This window comes from Dromiciops gliroides, chromosome 3 (genome assembly GCF_019393635.1).
Source record: "Dromiciops gliroides isolate mDroGli1 chromosome 3, mDroGli1.pri, whole genome shotgun sequence".
Lineage (NCBI taxonomy): Eukaryota > Metazoa > Chordata > Mammalia > Microbiotheria > Microbiotheriidae > Dromiciops > Dromiciops gliroides.
Genome location: NC_057863.1, coordinates 173,776,946 through 173,795,460, shown reverse-complemented (window position 1 = coordinate 173,795,460; position 18,515 = coordinate 173,776,946). Strand labels below are relative to the sequence as shown.

Genomic DNA, 18,515 nt, shown 5'->3' with positions numbered 1-18,515 from the left:
TCTCCAACACTGTAAGTTCCTGGGCAGGTATTGATCTACTTTTGTAGGGTCAGTTTTCTCCCTGGGCATTTCCTTTACCAATGGAACCACAGATATGAGCTACCCAACCCCCCCTTCTAAAAAAAGCAGCCTCCATGGTTGCTTTTTGGTTGACTGGAGATGTAGCCATAGAATTTGGGTTCCTTACATTTAAAGCCAGTAGGCAGCCCAAAATTGATAGGAAGTACTTATAGGAATTTTAAAAATACACAAATATATACACATACACACAAATAAGCCCCATTAAACTTTTTTTTTTTTTGGCGGGGCAGTGAGGGTTAAGTGACTTGCCCAGGGTCACACGGCTAGTAAGTGTCAAGTGTCTGAGGCCAGATTTGAACTCAGGTCCTCCTGAATCCAGGGCCGGTGCTTTATCCACTGTGCCACCTAGCCGCCCCCCCCCCCCATTAAACTTTAATCCATGGGGGGGGCAGCTAGGTGGCGCAGTGGATAGAGCACCAGCCCTGGAGTCAGGACTCCAGTCAAATCTGGCCTCAGACACTTAACACTTACTAGCCGTGTGACCCTGGGCCAGTCACTTAACAAAAAACAACAAAAAAAAAAACTTTAATCCATAAAACATTGCTACGTTCGACTAAAATAATCCATCCTTAATTATCTAAGGTGATGCAGTAGATAGAGTGCTGGGCCTGGAGTCTGGAAGACTCATCTTCCTGAGTTCAAATCCAGCCTCAGACACTAGCTGTGTGACCCTGGGCAAATCACTTAACCCTATTTTTCCCAGTTTCTCAACTGTAAAGTGAGCTGGAGGAAGAAATGGAAAACCACTCCAGGGATCTGCCAAGAAAACCCCAAATGGGATCATGAAAAGTCAAATGTGACTGAAAGGACTGAACAACAACAAGATCTGCCCTTATTTCAGAATCCTTGGATAGTTCTTACATGGGGTGGTGAATGTAAATTTGTAGTTTGAATTGTCTATTGAATGCCCTCCTTCCACACAGTAGGCATATGACAAATGATTATTGGTTAAGATTGTTGGTATTAGAGCTCTACAGGAAAAGAGAGAGAATGAGTGCTGTATGATGAGCATGTGTCACAGATGTGTTCACATTTAGACTTAAATCCTTGCAGCCATGATAGTGAAACAAGTTATCTTAAAAGAATTATTCAAACGGAGGGTTGGGGGGAGAGAAGATGACAAAGATTACCAGTTGAGGCAGTTTAGCCTGGTGTTTATTCTCTCCTCTGTAACTAGACTTGATGCAGTAAACAGAGCCCTTCTGCACCAAAAACATTTGTGTGAATGAGTGAGGTGTGTACCTCTGTGTGTGTGTGCGTGCACGCGCGTGTGCTTGTGCCCCCTAAACATTGAAGTGTAAGACAAATGAACAAAGAAACATTCATTAAATGTTTACTTTGAGCAGAGCCATGTGCAGAGTACTAGGGATACACATGAAAAAGCAAGGCAGCCTCCCATTCTCAAGGAGCTCTTATTTTAATGGGGGAAATAACACAGAGGTTGGAAAAGGCCAAGTGGTCTTCGGAGTGCAGCAGCAGAGCTGATGCAGTACATCTTCTTTCATATTCTGTCCACTGACATTTTTTGGAGAGTGCACAGGCTTCTGGGGAAGGTCTTTTCTGGGTCTGCAAGAGTGAGTGGTGGCTGCTGAGCAGACATGGGCAGCCACACCTGCAAAAGTGCTTGCTTGGTGAGTTTCTTGTCCACAGGCAATGATGCCTCCTGTAATGGCTGGGAGGGCAGGACTTTGGCTGTGGGCTACAAAGAAGGCATTCCAGGCAAGATCTCTTTAGAGTCCTTAGTCACGCTGTGCCCTTTCCCCCTCTTTTTAAAAAGAATTCCTTCTCTGCTCTCCCAAAGTAATCTTAAAGCAATTGTGCATACCTTAACACTGGCTTCCACATGCAGAGATTTGTCAAGCTTGCAATCTTATCATTTCTACTGATCTTTTTCTTCTGTGCTTTGATACTGTTAGAGAATCCTTTACTCTTTCGCAGACCAGGATTTTTTATAAATTGTATACCAGCTGCCATTTGAACTCTCTAAGGGAATATTGCTACTTTAAACTATCTGCTTTAACTGCAGCATACTTCAGGATATTCACTAGAAGGGTCATAGTGTGACCCCAAGCTCAGATAACCTTGTCACCAGGCTGGTCCTTGAGATCCCAGTCTGTCATCAGGTACCTACTGGAAGCTGCTATTTACTCCAAAGGGGAAGGGGTTTCCTTAGGCTGGCCTTCTCCAGAAGTCAGATTGGTCATTACAATTGCTATGTGTTTGGCCTTATTTTAGTTTTCTTTTCATCTCCATTATTATAGTCATTATGTATCTTGTTCTATTACACATTTCTTCTGATACTACATTCTCCACTACATTGATCCAACATATTTTGTCAGCTCTTCTAAATCACCATTTTTTCCAGTTTTTTGGTAAAACATAAAGTTTAATATTTTGAGCCCTTTTTTAGTCTTTGACCATGTTTGGAGTATATATTTCATCTTGGAGCTGTTAGTGCCTCTTTTTATATAATTACAGATTGTTTTCCGTAGCAGTTCAAAGCTCTACCAGCAGTGTTATTAGTGTGTTAGTAAAATTTAAAGGGGGATAATTGATCAGAAAAGGTGTTTATGATGCTTAGAGTTTGGGCAAGAACATCTCCACAAAGATTTCTTGGTGGGAGATAACATACATTTGTAATAATACCAATAATAATAACTCACAGTTATATACTGACTTAAGTTTACAGAGTACTTTGTATATGTTATATCATTTGGTCTTAACAACTCTGTGAGGTAGGTGCTATTATAATATCTACTTAATAGCTGAAATGTTGAGCATTAGGGAGTTAAGTGATTTTTTGCCCAGGTTAATATAGTAATAAGTGTTGGGGTTTTGTTTTGTTTTGTTTTGTTTTGTTTTGTTTTGTGGGGCATTGAGGGTTAAGTGATTTGCCCAGGGTCACACAGCTAGTAAGTGTCAAGTATCTGAGGTCGGATTTGAACTCAGGCCCTCCTGAATCCAGGGCCGGTGCTTTATCCATTTCACCACCTAGCTACCCCCAATAAGTGTTTTTAGGTAAAATTTAAACCTACATCTTAACTTCCAATTCCAGCACTCTATCTACTATGCCACATAATCTCTAACATAAATATAAAATATAAAATAAACATTTAATATAAAAATTACTTTTAGAAAATAAATTGTAATGTACTTCATTTAAAAATTTTTTAGGACTTTCTAAAGAAGTTTTCTCCAGATGTTTTCCGGATGTTCTGCATGCTTAGCAATTATAGGTCAGGTAAGAAAACCATTTATCCTTAGTATTTCATTTTCTCTCCTACTCTGTTTCAGAACTTCATTTTAAAATTATGTCAACTACTTTTGGCTTACATTTTAGAATACATTAGAGAATTGCAAAACAAGTTGTTAGATGAGACCCAGGGGGCAGGGGCAGGTGGGGTATACCTGACTGGGAGAATCAGAGGAGAAGGCAGGAAAGGACCATACTTCAGGCATCGAGTATAACAAAGCACAGTTTTTGAAAAAGCAATATTTCTTTGGTAAACTATGGTTTAGATAGACATAAACATGGTGAGCAGAAGAAAAGCTATAGCCAGGGGGGAAAAGCCATTTTAAAAAATGAAGACAGGACTCCCACTCAGTTACTTAGTTTATTGTTTTGTGGGAGTTTTCCCCAGATAGCTAGGTAGGTAAGTAGGTAGAAAGGAAGGAAGGAAGGAAAGAAATAGAAGGAAAGAAAGAAGTTAGTTATCTATACTACAGATATGTTTTTCCTTTTTAAATTCATGAGAAAATATAGGGGTATAAGCACTCAAAGGTTTTTTGGCCCTCTCTTTAAAATAATTAGGTAGAGGTGGAACACTCTAGCTGCTAAAATCCCAAATATTTATTAAAAATCAACAGTTTTAAAGTTTAAACTTTGTGCTAAAGAAAACTAAAACAGTTGACATAGATAACAATTTTTTGTACCCAACCCTTCTTATGAAAGAGATTCTTTGCTCAGAAATTTGCCTTTTACTACCTATCAAGTCTCAGACTCCTTAAGAGAAGGAAGAAATGATTTTTCACCCTACTTAAAATCAAAGGTGAGAGGGGCGGCTAGGTGGCGCAGTGGATAAAGCACCAGCCCTGGATTTAGGAGTACCTGAGTTCAAATCCAGCCTCAGCCACTTGACACTTACTAGCTGTGTGACCCTGGGCAAGTCACTTAACCCCCATTGCCCCGTAAAAAAACCCCACCAAAAAACAAAGGTGAGGATATGTCCAGAACATAGGGTCTGGTTCATGCTAGTGGTATTGCTATTAGATGTTTGGCACATTGGGTGCATCCTATGTTGGTTTTAAAAAGAAAAGCAGAATTAATGAAGTCCCCAGCCTGAGAGCTCTTCTCGGTTTTAAAGGACAAGAGGGAGGAGTTAGCAGAGGCGGATTATTTGGTTAATCTTTGTCAGTGTTTAACTCCTTTGTAAGCTTTATTGTGTAAGCTATTTGATTTCAAGAAAAGCTTTTTGACTGACAGTTTCAGAAATTCTAATTATATGTGGAACTTCTGAATTTTAATTTATTTGCTAGTGAGGTATTTCTAGATGTTCTGAACTGTTGCTAAATGGCACTTAAAAACAATGAGTAGAATCTCATGGATACAAATCTGTTGCTTTCTATAAAGTAGAGAAACTCTGAATGGAACACCACAAAAGATAAGAATGATGACCACAGGGGTCTTTTGCATAAATCCCTGCTGTACTAATTAGTCTGTTTGCCCAGACCTATCAGTTTAAAATTGCATGAAAGTATTCATCATTATTAACCAAGATTATTGTTTGTGATTTCACATTTAGTCACTTCCTCAACAGTAGAATGATTAGCAGATAGAGCAAAAAAGTCAGGAGAAAGGCCTTACAGTTCTACCACCATTTTGCTCAGTACCTAGATGAAGCTACTTTGGGCCTTCAGCTTCAGTTTCTTGTGGGAGTTGTTTCTTTACTTAGAAGCAGGGCGTTGATCAGTCTTTTAGGTCCTTCCTACTTCTAAGGGATAAAGCAGTAATGGAAAGTACATATATATGAAGTGCTCTCGGTAGCTTTAGAGACAAATTCTGTTATTGGAAGGCTTTTCCATCTTATATGCACATTTTAAATCTTAGAAATGAATAGATCCAAGAAGCTACTGAACAAAAGAGTAATTATGCCATTCCTTTAGTCAGAGAAGTCTAGTTGTCAGATTTTCTCCCCCACAACTAATCCCAAGGTCAGTAGCAACTTTCAATGTGACTTCCATTGGCTTTTAGAGTTCTGTGATGTGGAGGACAAAGAAAAATGGAGTACTAGAGCTAGTGTGTTTTAAAAAATGAAGCCTGTTTCACCCTTCTCTAATAGGAATTTGTGATGATAGCCATCACTTAGTATTTTTGTACTTTCAAGGTTAACCCTCTGGAAACCAAACATTTCTTCTTGATTGTCATGACAGTAATTAGGGTAGTTAGTATCACATGAATGGCTTTGACAGCCAACTGCACAGGCTTTTTTCCTAGGCACAGATTATCAAGCACATGATCTATCCCAATTAAGCTTTTACCAAAACAAAACAGCTCTTTTATTAAAGTAAAATCACAAACATTGATTTCTAGAGGCCTTACAAATAATCTAGACATGTCTCCTAGTTTTACAAATGAAGAAACTGAAGCCCAGGGAAGTTAAATGATTTGTCCAATTCATATACAGCTTGTGACAGGTTGAGGATCCTGGTCTCATGACTCCTACCTGGTACAGTTTTCCCTTTTGGGCACCTTAATTTCCTTTGTAGGGTTTTTTGGGGGTTTTTTGCACTCTTGCCTCACTTGTTTTTCCTCATTTGTCTTGCTTTCTCTTTTTTCCCCAACCTCTACACTAATAGAAAAGTAGAAGAAAGAACATGGAGTCATAGACTTCATTTTCACATGCCATATTTCCCCATAATTGTCTTTGATTAATCAGAAAGAGGTTACTCTAGTATTTTGCTTCTATGGAATTCTGCTTCCATTTCCTTTAAGAAATGTTCCATGTTGGTTTTACAGCCTCACTGTTACTGATGTGAGCTGTCTTCTTTTAAAGGGACCAAAGCTTTTTTTGTCTCAGAACATTTAAAACATAATTGAGAAAAAACAACCGCTTTCACTTTGGAACAATGTTAGAGAAGTGTTATATGGATCTTGTCAGCTCCTTGGGAGGAGAACAAGGAAGAGCCACAATTTGTTCTTATCATTAGCACATCAAAATCCTTAATGAACAGGCCTTATACTTATGTATATTATAGATTGAGTACAGTCCTGCAAAGTCTTATTACATGTTCACTTTTCCTTAAGTTATAGGGAGATGCTTATCCTACCTGTGGAAAACTTTCAGGATAGAAGATTTTGTATTGATAGTTTTACACCTCCTAATCTTTTATTAGTTTTTTCTTCTCGGTCATCCACAAGTTAGCTTTATGATGCACTACTTGAAAATGAGAAAACTAGTGTAGGAAAGGACACCTCTGTGACAAAAGAAACCTTTGATGTGACAGTCTTCACCACAGCTAAGATATTTTAGGACATGGACATTTTAGACTTTTAAAAGCTTTTAAAGTGGGGGCAGCTAGGTGGCGCAGTGGATAAAGCACCAGCCCTGGATTCAGGACTCCCTGAGTTCAAATCCGGCCTCACTTGACACTTACTAGCTGTGTGACCCTGGGCAAGTCACTTAACCCCCATTGCCCTGCAAAAAAACCCAAAAAAACAAACAAAAAAAACCCCAAAAGCTTTTAAAGTAAGCCTTTTAAAAGCCTAAAGTAAGCCAAATAAACACCCAGTCTGCCCAGCTTGAACAAATACCCCCCACTGCCTTGTTCATCAAATCTATGTACTTAACAAAATAGATGACCACTTTGCAGGATTCATCTAGTCTAATTTATTTGCCTTAGTAAGGAGTTTTTGATAATTCTTAGAGAAAGAATGGAGGATTTTGGGGGGGGAGATTTTTTTCATATTCAAGTAAACAGTCAGATAGAAAATTGATTTTAATAGTTAACTGCATTGAAGAAAAAAAATGAAAACCTTAGTTTTTCCCCTTCAGGTAACTTGTTTGGATGTACATAAAGTTGAACATATGGAGAACTTCATACCACAGCCCACTGCCTAGTTTCTCATACTCTTTTTCTCCCAGTAACGGAGTATAATGATTGACTGGGCTGTTCATGACAACCTTATTGGTATTCTGATGCCCATTTCAGCAATGAATTAATGGAATAGTGTGTAGAAAAATTTCCCCTATTTTTCTCAAAGGTTATACTTCAGCCAGATTTGATTTTTGCTTCCAGCTTGGGTCAAGTGACAGAGTATCCAGATTATTGCTCTGAATCTGCCCCAGTTGTATGCTATTAGTCATCAGAAATCCAAGAAATAGAAAGTGGATAGAGCAATGCCCAATATGACAACTGAATAAAACAATTCAAAAACATATTTCCTATTGGTATTGAAGCAGTAGTTTCATTTTATTTATAAAAAGGGCTGAAGAACACTAATATAAAAGTCTTCTAGGCACAATGACTTCCGTGTAGCTTCTGAAGACCATATTTCCAACTTTTCAACAAAGATGACAGAGATCTTGGTATTTACCCTTAAGTTTTAGTCTCATTGCAAACTTTGGGGCCTTCACACAGTCACTACTGTCATTCAAAGTAGGCATGACTTAGAGCATATTTAGAAACCTGTTGGAAATATATACCCTAAGATCACCCTTCCTTTCAATTCAACAAACATTTATTAAATATTTATTATGGGTGAGGCACTTTGCTAAATGGTAAAGGATACAAAAATGAAGTAGTCCCTACCCAAAAGAAGCTTATTCTACAGTTTTTATCCTTAAATATGTAGAGTAATATTCTGTAGCATTCAGATAAATTCTGAAAAAAATTTCATATTTTTTAAAAGGTTGAAAGTGAAAATGATAAAGGAAGTTTTCCCCTCCATAAAGACTACTTTACTCCACAGTCAGCAGGTGAGGTTACCTTAGTCTGTTCTTTCTCTGTAAAATACTATTGGATGAGTGCATGATCCAATCTTTCTGAATCCATACTAATTCATCTATGTATATTTACAAATGTTTATTTCTTTTTTTGTTTGTTTGTTTTGTTGTTGTTGTTGTTGTTTTTTTTTTGCAGGCAGTGGGGGTTAAGTGACTTGCCCAGGGTCACACAGCTAGTAAGTGTCAAGTGTCTGAGGCCAGATTTGAACTCAGGCACTCCTGAATCTAGGGCCGGTGCTTTAACCACTTCGCCATCTAGCTGCCCCCCACAAATGTTTATTTCTGTAGTCAAATAGAGCTTTGGAAATCCAGTGGGTAGCTCTTTAATTTTTTTCTGCTGTTGATGACAATTCCCTTAGATTCTACCATCCAATAAATTTGTCTGATTTCAAGGACTTCAACTTCCTGTAAGTTGTATGGAATGTACTATTAACCTGATGCACAGCAGATGTGCAGCAAGAATAAGGTACACAATAAGTTGAAGCCTTGGCAGTTATTTCGAAGACAGTGTAACTGCATGTAAAAGACTTTGAGTGAGGAAAGCTGCAGCCTTAGTTGTTTTTTTTTTTTAAGTAATAAACATTTTCATTTATAGTTTTGGGTTCCAATTTTTAGCCTTCCTTCCCTCCCTCACCTCCTCCCCTCCCTGAGGCAGTAAGCAGATACAGGTTATAAGTGTATAATTATGTAATACATTACCATATTAATAATTTTGTATAAGAAAACTTGAATAAAAGAAAAAATGAAAGGAAGTGAAAAATAGCATGCTTCAGTCTGTGTTCAATCAATATCAGTTCTTTCTTTGGAGGTGGGTAGTATGCTTTTTCATTAGTCCTTTGGTATTGTCTTGGATCATTGTATTGTGAATAGTTAAGTCTTTCACAGTTCTTCATCAAACAATATTGCTGTCTCTGTGTTGTAAGGGCTGAAATTTAATATACAGAGCGTTATTTGGGTGACTCGCCGAAATATTGGGGTCCCGGAAATATGAGGGACCTTTAGGTTCAAAGCTCCCTCCCCTCTGAACTGCCCTTTTAGATATTTCTCCCAGTCCAATAAGAAAGGAGCCTTACAGTTTCTTTTCTACCAAAGGATCAGATTTTATTACTTGGGAATTAATTAAACAACAAAGGAGAAATTAATAAAAAACCAGAGATAAGGAAATAGGGAAAAAGAAATACAGATAAATCCTCTTAACTCTAACCTAAAATCTATACAATCCCCAAATCGTTTCCAATTGAGCTAATTCAAAGGAATGCAGGGTTTTCTGTGTTCATTCACCAAAACCTGTAATGTCTACAGTTTGCTTGCGCCACTGGAAAAGGCAGAAGCCAGAGAGAGAGCTAGCATTCCGGAAGTGCCTCTGCCTCTTCCCATGGAGCATTCAATCTTCCTCCCCCAAAAGGAGAGGTCTTTCAAAAACTGCCTATGGAGAGTTCTCCTGACCCCAGTAGCATACGCAACTTCAGGGTGGGCCAGGTGTGGCCCCTCCCAAATGAGTCAGCTAAAACTCCAATAATTTTTTACCACAAATAATTTTTACCACAATGTACAGTGTTCTCTTGGTTCTGCTCACTTCACAATACATCATTTTACACATGTCTTTCCAGGCCTTTCTGAAATCATCCTGCTTGTCATTTCTTATAGCACAATAATATTCCATCACCATCATATACCACAGTTTGTTTAGTCATTCCCCAATTGATGGACATTCCTTTGATTTCCAATTCTTAGCCACCAGAAAAAGAGCTGCTATAAATATTTTTGTACAAATAGGTCTTTTTGGGGGAATGTCTTTGGGATATAAACCTAGCAGTGGTATTGCTGGATCAAAGGATATGCACGGTTCTGTAGCCCTTTGGGCATAGTTTCAAACTGCTCTCCAAAATGGTTGGATCTTTTCACAACTCCACCAATAGTGGATTAGCATCCCAGCTTTCCCACATCTCTTCCAACATCCAATATTTTCCATTTTTGTTATATTTGCCACTCTGATAGGTGTGAGGTGATACCTCAGAGTTGTTTTAATTTGCATTTCTCTGAACAGTAGTGACCTAGAGCATTTTTTCATATGATTATAGATAGCTTTGATTTTTTTGTCTGGAAATTGCCTGTTCATATCCTTTGACCATTTATCAATTGGGAAATGACTTGTATTTTTATAAATTTGACTTGGGTCTCTATATATTTGAGAAATGAGGCTTTTATCAGAGATATTTGTTTCAAAAATTCCTTCCCAGGTTTTCTGCTTTCCTTGTCATCTTGGTTACATTAGTTTTATGTGCTAAATATTTTTAATTTAATGTATCAAAATTATCTATTTTACATTTTGTTTTACTCTCTATATCTTCTTTGGTCCTAAATTCTTCCCTTGCCCATAAATCTGACATATAAATGATTCCATACTCCCTTAATTTGTTTATGGTATCATCCTTTATGTGTAAATCATGTACCCCATTTTGACCTTATTTTAGTATATGGTGTGAGATTTTGGTCTATAACTAGTTTCTGCCATACTTCTTTGGTATCTTTAGAGTATAGGCCTAATAATGGTATCGCTGGGTCAAAGCATGTTTTGGGGACATAGTTCCAAGTTACTTTCCAGAAGGGTTAAACCACTTTGAAGCTTTACCAAATGACCTGAGATCAATATCTCTTTTGCTACAACCCTTCCAAATTTTGCAGGTAGTTATTTTCCCTTTTTTGTCATTATTGTCAATCTGACAATAATGAGGGATGTGAGGTTCCAGATTCAACATTGTATAGACTTGAGTTTTTAAAGCCAAAGGTAGCTGCTTTTCCCTGGGTTGAGAGCTTTTTCTTTTATGGGGATTAGGATGAAGACTAGAGAAGAATCTATTCTCTCATCTGGATATTTCTTGCTTAATCACTGAACCAGAATGACTTTTTTATGTCTTTGGTGCCACCTTACAGACTGTCCAGAGTTAATCCCTCATTCTGGAACCATATGTCCAACTTCTAATGTAATTGATTATTTAGTTTCTGGGTTTATCTTCAGAGCTTTCTCTAGCTTTTTTCCCCTCTTTCAAGATTTTTGCCTCTGGTGGGTGAGAAGGAAAGAAGGAAAGACAACATTTTGCATCTACTGTGTGCTAGGCACTGTGCTAAACACTTTTCAAATATCATCTAATTGATCCTCATAACAAGCCTGGAAGTTAGGCACTATTCTTATCCTCATTTTATAGATGAGGCAGAAAAGGTTTGTGACTTGTCCAGAGTCTCATGTCAGATTTGAGCTTAGGTCATCTTGACTCTAGGTCCAGCTCTGTATCCACTTAGGGGCACCACCAAGCTGCCTCCAAGACTCTAGATTTTCCACTGAAAATCAGCTTAAATACAAAGGAAGGTGGAGACAGTGTCTATGTAGTATTTTTTAAAATTTGGAAAATAAATGAATAAAAAGACAAAGAATGATCTTGCCAGCCTTACCTTTCTTATTCTAAAAATTGTTAATTATTCCAAATTTAATAAACAATAAAAAGGAGTATTTCCATATATAAGGTAGACTATAAAAAGAGAATTGTATATGAAGCCATAGAGCTCTATTCCATGCAGCTTGTTATTGTTTTAAAGTGTAGAATAAAATCTACCCATTGTTTTTTCTTTTTAATGAAGAGAACAAAGTTTTAATGCATGCAGCCTTGCCCTGAAGTTGTGTGGGTGTCTTGAGAGATCAAATTCTTTCCTCATCTCTTTTATATTCTCTGCTGTTCTTTTATCTGGACACCCCTCCAGGGATTTGGCGGGAGGTGGGGGGGGGGTAAGATTTAGGAGAAGGGAGAAGGGGATGAACACCGGCTAGGGCAAGTGTAAAAGGAATTTTTGTTGAACCGCAGGCTGGATTAGATGAGTTGTAGGTTCCCCTCCTATTCTGTTGCTATTGTGATTCATTATATCTAATCTTTGCCATCATCAGGTCCTCCTAATGTCAGGGTGGAATTTTGTTACCCAGGTAGTTAAATTTTGCTTTGATAAGATTTTCTCAAGCCTACTTTTTTGTTCACTATACTATTAAATGTGTGTGGATTAAAGATCTGACAATACTTCTCCTCTAACATCCTTAAAGGATCTGCTGTATAATGTAATCATTGATCCTATTTCTCTAGACTTTTCCATTCCTTCATGAATGTGGAAGATGAATTCTCTTATGCTCTTCATAATCAGCTCTTGTGCCCATTTGTCGGTGGAGATATTGTTGACAGGTTGACTTTAACTAAGTGGACTTTCTGAAGATTTTCCTTTGGACAATGATTTTTCAAGGAAAAAATAACTGTCAAGTCAGGTCAAGCCATAATTAGGGCCACATATACCCACCAATACTTTTGGAGAACCAGCGTGTATCAGTGAATCATCAGTTCTTCTGCTTGATTTCTAAAGGATTATAATATATTAGGGCTGACAGTATGAAACCTTGTTTCCTGGGAAATTACCTGTAGAAAACTTTGCTGTGTTTAAATATACTGTATAATAAACAAAACAACGTATAAGACAGATGTCACCCCAATTTTGCAGGTGATAAAACTGTTTCTTGGAAATGTTAAATAAACTTGTCCGTGGTCATACAACCAATAGTTCTGGTCCATTGACCTTTTTCCACATGATGCTTCCCCCAAATGAATTTTACATATATGTTTACCGTATTGGTTTTGTGATGTGTTAGCTTTCATACTATAACTATAACCTAAATGGAAATTTCTGCTTTCTTAGCAATAGATTATAGTGATGACAACATGCACGAAGCCAAACACCACCTCCTTGGAATAGCTTCTTTCATAGATGATGCTAATGCTTATATGAAAGGACAACTCTTGTGTGATCCCATAAGGGAGGACCTACTCTGGGAAAGGTAAGATATAAATCTTAATGTTTCATTGAGGATTCCAAAAAAGGCAAATGACCCTCTGTATTTTTCCCTCCTAGACTTGATGAGTTTTATGCATTCAAGAAAGGAAGGAAACAGTGAGGATCCAAAAGATCTTAATAGGGTAGAATGTTAAGCTAAATGTATTTTTTTATGTTAGGGTAAATATTATAAAGCCTGGGTTCAAAAAATTAACTTAATGGTTAAGGATAGGAGAATTCCTGTGACAGTGATCTGGGTAATTAATTTGGTGCTTTTCAAGTTGAGTAGTGTAGCATGGAAAACAAAGAAGTTAATTCCATCTTAGGCTACATGAATAGGAGTATTTAAAACTAGAGAGAGACCGTGAAGGGAAGTAAGCGTCATTCTATATTCTGAAGTCATCAGATCAGCTCTTTGAGAACGTTGGGGGTTATGTTTGTGGAGTCATTCTGACAAATTTGAACCTAGTTTGAGTAGCACAACGATGACAGTCAAAAGAGTGGACTCGACCATCTGAGGATTGGTTGAAGGCCTAGAGAAGAGTAGAAGTGATGGAGACATGACCACTACAATAATGATCATCATCGTAATAGCTGGTACTTAGAGAGCACTAGAGTGTTTGCCAAGTACTCCAGAGTGACATGACAGTCACCATGCCAAGTGCTATGGTCATTGAGCAGACTCTCTGAGGTTTCATGGTGGATATCTGAAGTCACTTCTGTGTCTGAGATTCTAACACTTGTGAGATTTTATAAAGTTAAGTTATTTGCTTTAGTTATATGTAACTATCTAGTAGTGGCATTAGGTTACCCCAAGTTTTCTGATGATTACTTCAGTGCTTTTTCTACTACCAACTTGGAATGTATTTTTGTAATTACTGTCCAAAGCACTTTGGGGTTTTGAGATTTAGGGTAGTAAGCACAGCAATTTTCCTTATGAATTCAAGATTCTCTTCTTTTGATTTTATATGTTTTATGATAAATGTATAATAGTATCATTATACCATTCTGATGAATTCATTTTTCATAATTATTAAATTAGTGAGTTTTTCATTAGGAAAATGCTTATGTACTTATACAGTGGAGGGGGGGGCATAAAAGCAAATTTAATAGACAGGGTCTTTACCCTTTTAAAAGTTTACCATTTGTAACAGTCTGATCCCTTTGAATTCGTCTTCAACAGTTTTTTTTCTGGTGGACAGAGAAAGGCAAAGAGCCCCTTGGGATTAGAAGATTAGGTTTGGGCCCCAACTCCTCTGCCACTTAATTCCAAGCCTCAGTATCCTCATCAGTCATAGTTGTTGCCTCTTTTTCTACCTCTTAATGGTTTTGGAGATATTTGAGGCATAGATAAAATATGATACAATCCTTATCCTTGAGCTTATGTTTTACTAGAGTTGGGGAAAATATGACACAAACACAGAAAAAGCAAAATAAATAGGGCAAAAGAATGATCCAGACAGAGTATTTTTAAGAAAAATCTAAAGAGGGGCGGCTAGATGGCGTAGTGGTTAAAGCACCGGCCCTGGATTCAGGAGTACCTGAGTTCAAATCCGGCCTCAGACACTTGAAACTTACTAGCTGTGTGACCCTGGGCAAGTCACTTAACCCCCATTGCCCCGCAAAAAAAAAAAAAAAAGAAAAGGAAAAAAAAGAAAAATCTAGAGTGGAGAGATCTAAGCTGTACATTTTCATGGGCCTCAAATGGGGAAGGAAAGATAAAAGACTACAGCAAGCTAGAAAAATGGGTAAAAAGAGTGGAGGGCTGCTAATCATGGATGGTGTTGCCAGAAAAATCTCAAATCACTACTATAATATTCTGCTAGGGAAAGAACATTTTGAAGAATAGCATGAGCTCCTAGACTGTACAGATTACATACCGCATCTCTATGATTAAGGAAATGATTGTTGTTTTTTGTTATTCTCAAAAGTTTCCTATTTGGTATAGATGACAAATCTACTACTTTGATGCCTTCTTGTCTCTCCTGATACTTTTTCTCCTCAAAGACTAACTAGCGCCAAAGTAGCAATCAAGGCTGCATTTGCAGATGACTTTGACACCCCCAGCGCTGTTGATGCAATTATGGACCTCATTCACCATGGCAACAGACAGCTTAAGGCTGTTACTAAGGTAACCCATTAGGATATAGAATTCAGAAAATGGCAGCTGTCCGGAGTTCTGTTTCTTAATACAGATAGATTAGGTTGTTATCTTTATAAAGAATGATGAGAAGGGAATCCAGCTAACTTTTTCAGAGACCTGTATTTTAACAACTGGAAACCCAAGAACATGGGTCCAGCAGCTCTTGTGTTTCAGGAAATTGGTTTCCTCCTTTGCCTTACTGAGATGCAGTAGGTGAGAATTATGAAGTCAGACTTTTGTGAATTATGAAGAATTATGAAGAATCCAGAGATTTTTCATACTCAGTGAAAACCCTGTTCATTTAGCAAAACTTAATTCTGAACTTAATATTATGGATGATTTCTAAGTTTAAGATGGGAAAAATAGGGCAGCTAGGTGGCGCAGTGGATAGAGCGCTGGCCCTGGAGTCAGGAGTACCTGAGTTCAAGTCCGGCCTCAGACACATAACACTTACTAGCTGTGTGACCCTGGGCAAGTCACTTAACCCCAATTGCCTCACTAAAAAAAAAAAAATGGGAAAAATAAAATTACTGAAGTAGGAAACTATAGAGGTAGATCAGCATAATGAAAAGAATACTGGATTCTGTGTCAGGGACTTGGGTTCCTTGGACAAGGGTTCTTGACTCTTTTTCTGTGGGAAGGGAGAGGTGGGAATGGGGAGGGCAGAGCTGAAGACTGGATCTCCTTATCTTGTCTAGGGTGGTAGTGAAGTGGCTACTCACAAGTTGATTCCCAGTACTGATCAGCACAGAAGCTTTAAACTTGAACTTAACCTTTTTCCAGCTGGTCCAGTTCATCCCTCCTTAGGTGGCCTAATGATTCACTGTATTGGTGCCAGACTTAGTGTGGACAGTCACCGTTTTTAGCCATACTACAGCTCAGAACTCTTGAACTCAAGCCAATCCATCAGCCTTAGCCTTCCCAGGAACAGGGTTATAATAGGTGGGCTCCTCCACACCTGGCTACCCTTGACTCTTAAATTAACTCAGTTTATGACTTCAGGCAAGTTATTTAACCTTTGAATCTCAGTGCCGTCATCTGTGAAATGAGGGGCTTGGGCTAGATGATCTCTGACCTCCCTTTCAGCTTCAAAATTCTGTGATTCTTTGAGTTTAAGAATATCTTCTCAAGGATCAAACTTTTCATATGTGCACAGGGAACTTAAAATGTGGTTAATTTTACAGGTAGAGATTTGTTTAGGTATCTGGCAATAGAGAATGCATTTACTAGAAGGAATTTCTGCCTTTTACCCTCTACCTAATTTCTTCCTTTTGTTATTCTAATTAATTAATTCAGCAAACAGAAAGGAAATTTATATTTAGATTTGCTTCCAACATGAGAATATTTTAAATATTAAAAATGAAAAATTGTAAGCCAACCTTTGAGTCCAGAGAAGTCATTGATTAATCAGAGAAGCTAATTCAGTAGTAGAAAAACAACAAATGAATTAGGTGGCATTCATAAAGACTTGGTATTGTTGCATATGCAGGCTGCAACCTAATGGGATTGAGGTCTTTTTGCATGGAAAAGAGAGTTCTTTGCATAGTCCCATAGTTTCCTTCCTGCCCTGCTTTGCCACCTTCACCTCACTCTTTATGGGCTTAAGGAGTGCAAACTTTTCCCCTTTTACTCTAAATCACTTCTATCTCATTTTTCTTCCCCTCTTCCTTTCCTCTGTCTCCTAACTTAGACTGGAATCTCTTCTCAGAGGATTGTAAACTAAAGGTACAGGCTTTTTTTCTTCACCTGATTGATGAAAATTCCTTGTCTGTTGTAAGTATTTAGACCCTAGAACTTAACTTTTCAGGACTGAAGTGGAGACCGACAGCCATCTTTGCCTGTCCTCTCCTTTTCCACACTCCAAAGCCTGGAAATTGCTCTATCGAATGGCAAATACTCTCTCTACCTACTTTTTGTTGGTAGCTGATATGAATTCCGTACTATGAGATAAAAGGGGCAAATAAATATAAGTGAATACTAAATCCTCACTTGGCTTCTTGTCAACTCAAGCTTGAGGGGAAAGGTGTGGCTTGTACTAACATAGTACTGTTCATATTATTCATCTTGATTATTTTTGCCTTCCTGTCTTTCATGTGGCAAAATCTGAGACCTTAGAGTCAAATCTACCCCTGAGAGGTGGTTGGTCATCGAGCCTCTTCTAGAAGTTCTTTGAGCTCAATATTTTATTCCACTCAGTTCAGGTTTTCTCATTTGTTTTCTCTAATCTTGGCCAGTTTCAGTATTTTTTGGGGGGGCAGGGCAGAGTAGAAGTTGGGAAAAGGGAGGTGGAAAGGAAGGAAAGAAGCATTTATTAAGTGCCTACTGTGTGCCAGCCACTGTGTTAAAAGCTTTACAGTTATCTCGTATGATCCTCACAACAATCCTGCTAGGTAGGTGCTATTATTATCCTCATTTTACAATTCAGGAAACTGAGACAAACAAGTTAAGTGACTTGCCAAGGTCTAGCTAGTATCTGTCTGAGGCCAAATTTAAACTCAGCTCTTTTCACCTAGCTCTCCAGTTTTTTGGAAGCCAAGTAGAAAGGAATGTATCCTGGATCAGAATACAACAGACTTATTACCAAAGTACAATTACATCTTTGGACATAGCACAACAGTCACCTTCTCTTCTTTTTTTTCCATCCCTTGAGGGAAGTGAAGGTCAAGTGAAATAATTAAGACTTGTTTCCCAAATACTATGCCAAGAGTGGATATAGGTCAGGAGCTAATTTACAAAGCAGCACACAAGCAAGTTTAGTGTAACCGTCAATGAACACAGGAAAAAAAAAGTTTAATGTTACTGTTGCCCTTAGACAACTTTGAAAGGAGAGCAGCATCTCCACTAGCACATGCTTCTTTTTTTAACCAGTCTAGTGAAGCCCACTGACAGAATCTGCAGGATATCCATCAAAAACATTTGTGTCACTCTGCTGTTCATTATTTAGATCATGTAAAACCCTGACCACACTCTGGATTTGCTATCTAGTGGAGTCTAGACTTCTGTATTAGAAGTAGTAACAAGCCTTTAGGAATGTGGCTACCTGCAAAGCTGGTCATTTCCTGACCCTTTTATTGAATGGATTTTTAAAAACTTATCTCAGATTTGCTCTAAGTCAGAAATATAGTCCCCTAGAAAATTCTGTATTAAAATTTAGTCCCATAGACTTGAGTTCTACAGGGTTGTTGATAAAGACAAAATGAAAAGAATGTGAAATACTTCTGAGTGTTCCATTGGTCTAGGGGAGAAAGTGCTAGGATTTAGAAGACCTGGGTTTCAGCCTTAACCCCTGCACTTCTGATGATGGTATTAACTGCCCTGCTTGCCTTATTTAGGGCCAAAGAACCAAAGGAAATTGTATATAAAAGCATGCTGTGAACTAAAAGCATTTTATACATGAGTTGGGGGGTTGGAGTCGTGATTTTATT

General features: G+C 38.0%; 1 protein-coding gene across 3 annotated transcripts in view; it reads left to right on the top strand.

Annotated features, from left to right (window-relative positions):
* Positions 1–18,515, top strand: part of CARS2 (cysteinyl-tRNA synthetase 2, mitochondrial) — a 71,658-nt gene that overhangs the window by 45,290 nt on the left and 7,853 nt on the right. For all 3 annotated transcript variants that reach the window (XM_043998689.1, XM_043998688.1, XM_043998687.1), the window contains 3 exons: positions 3,256–3,322; positions 12,813–12,951; positions 14,955–15,078. In XM_043998689.1, coding sequence (XP_043854624.1) covers positions 3,256–3,322; positions 12,813–12,951; positions 14,955–15,078 — 330 coding nt within the window. The remainder of the gene's footprint in view (positions 1–3,255; positions 3,323–12,812; positions 12,952–14,954; positions 15,079–18,515) is intronic.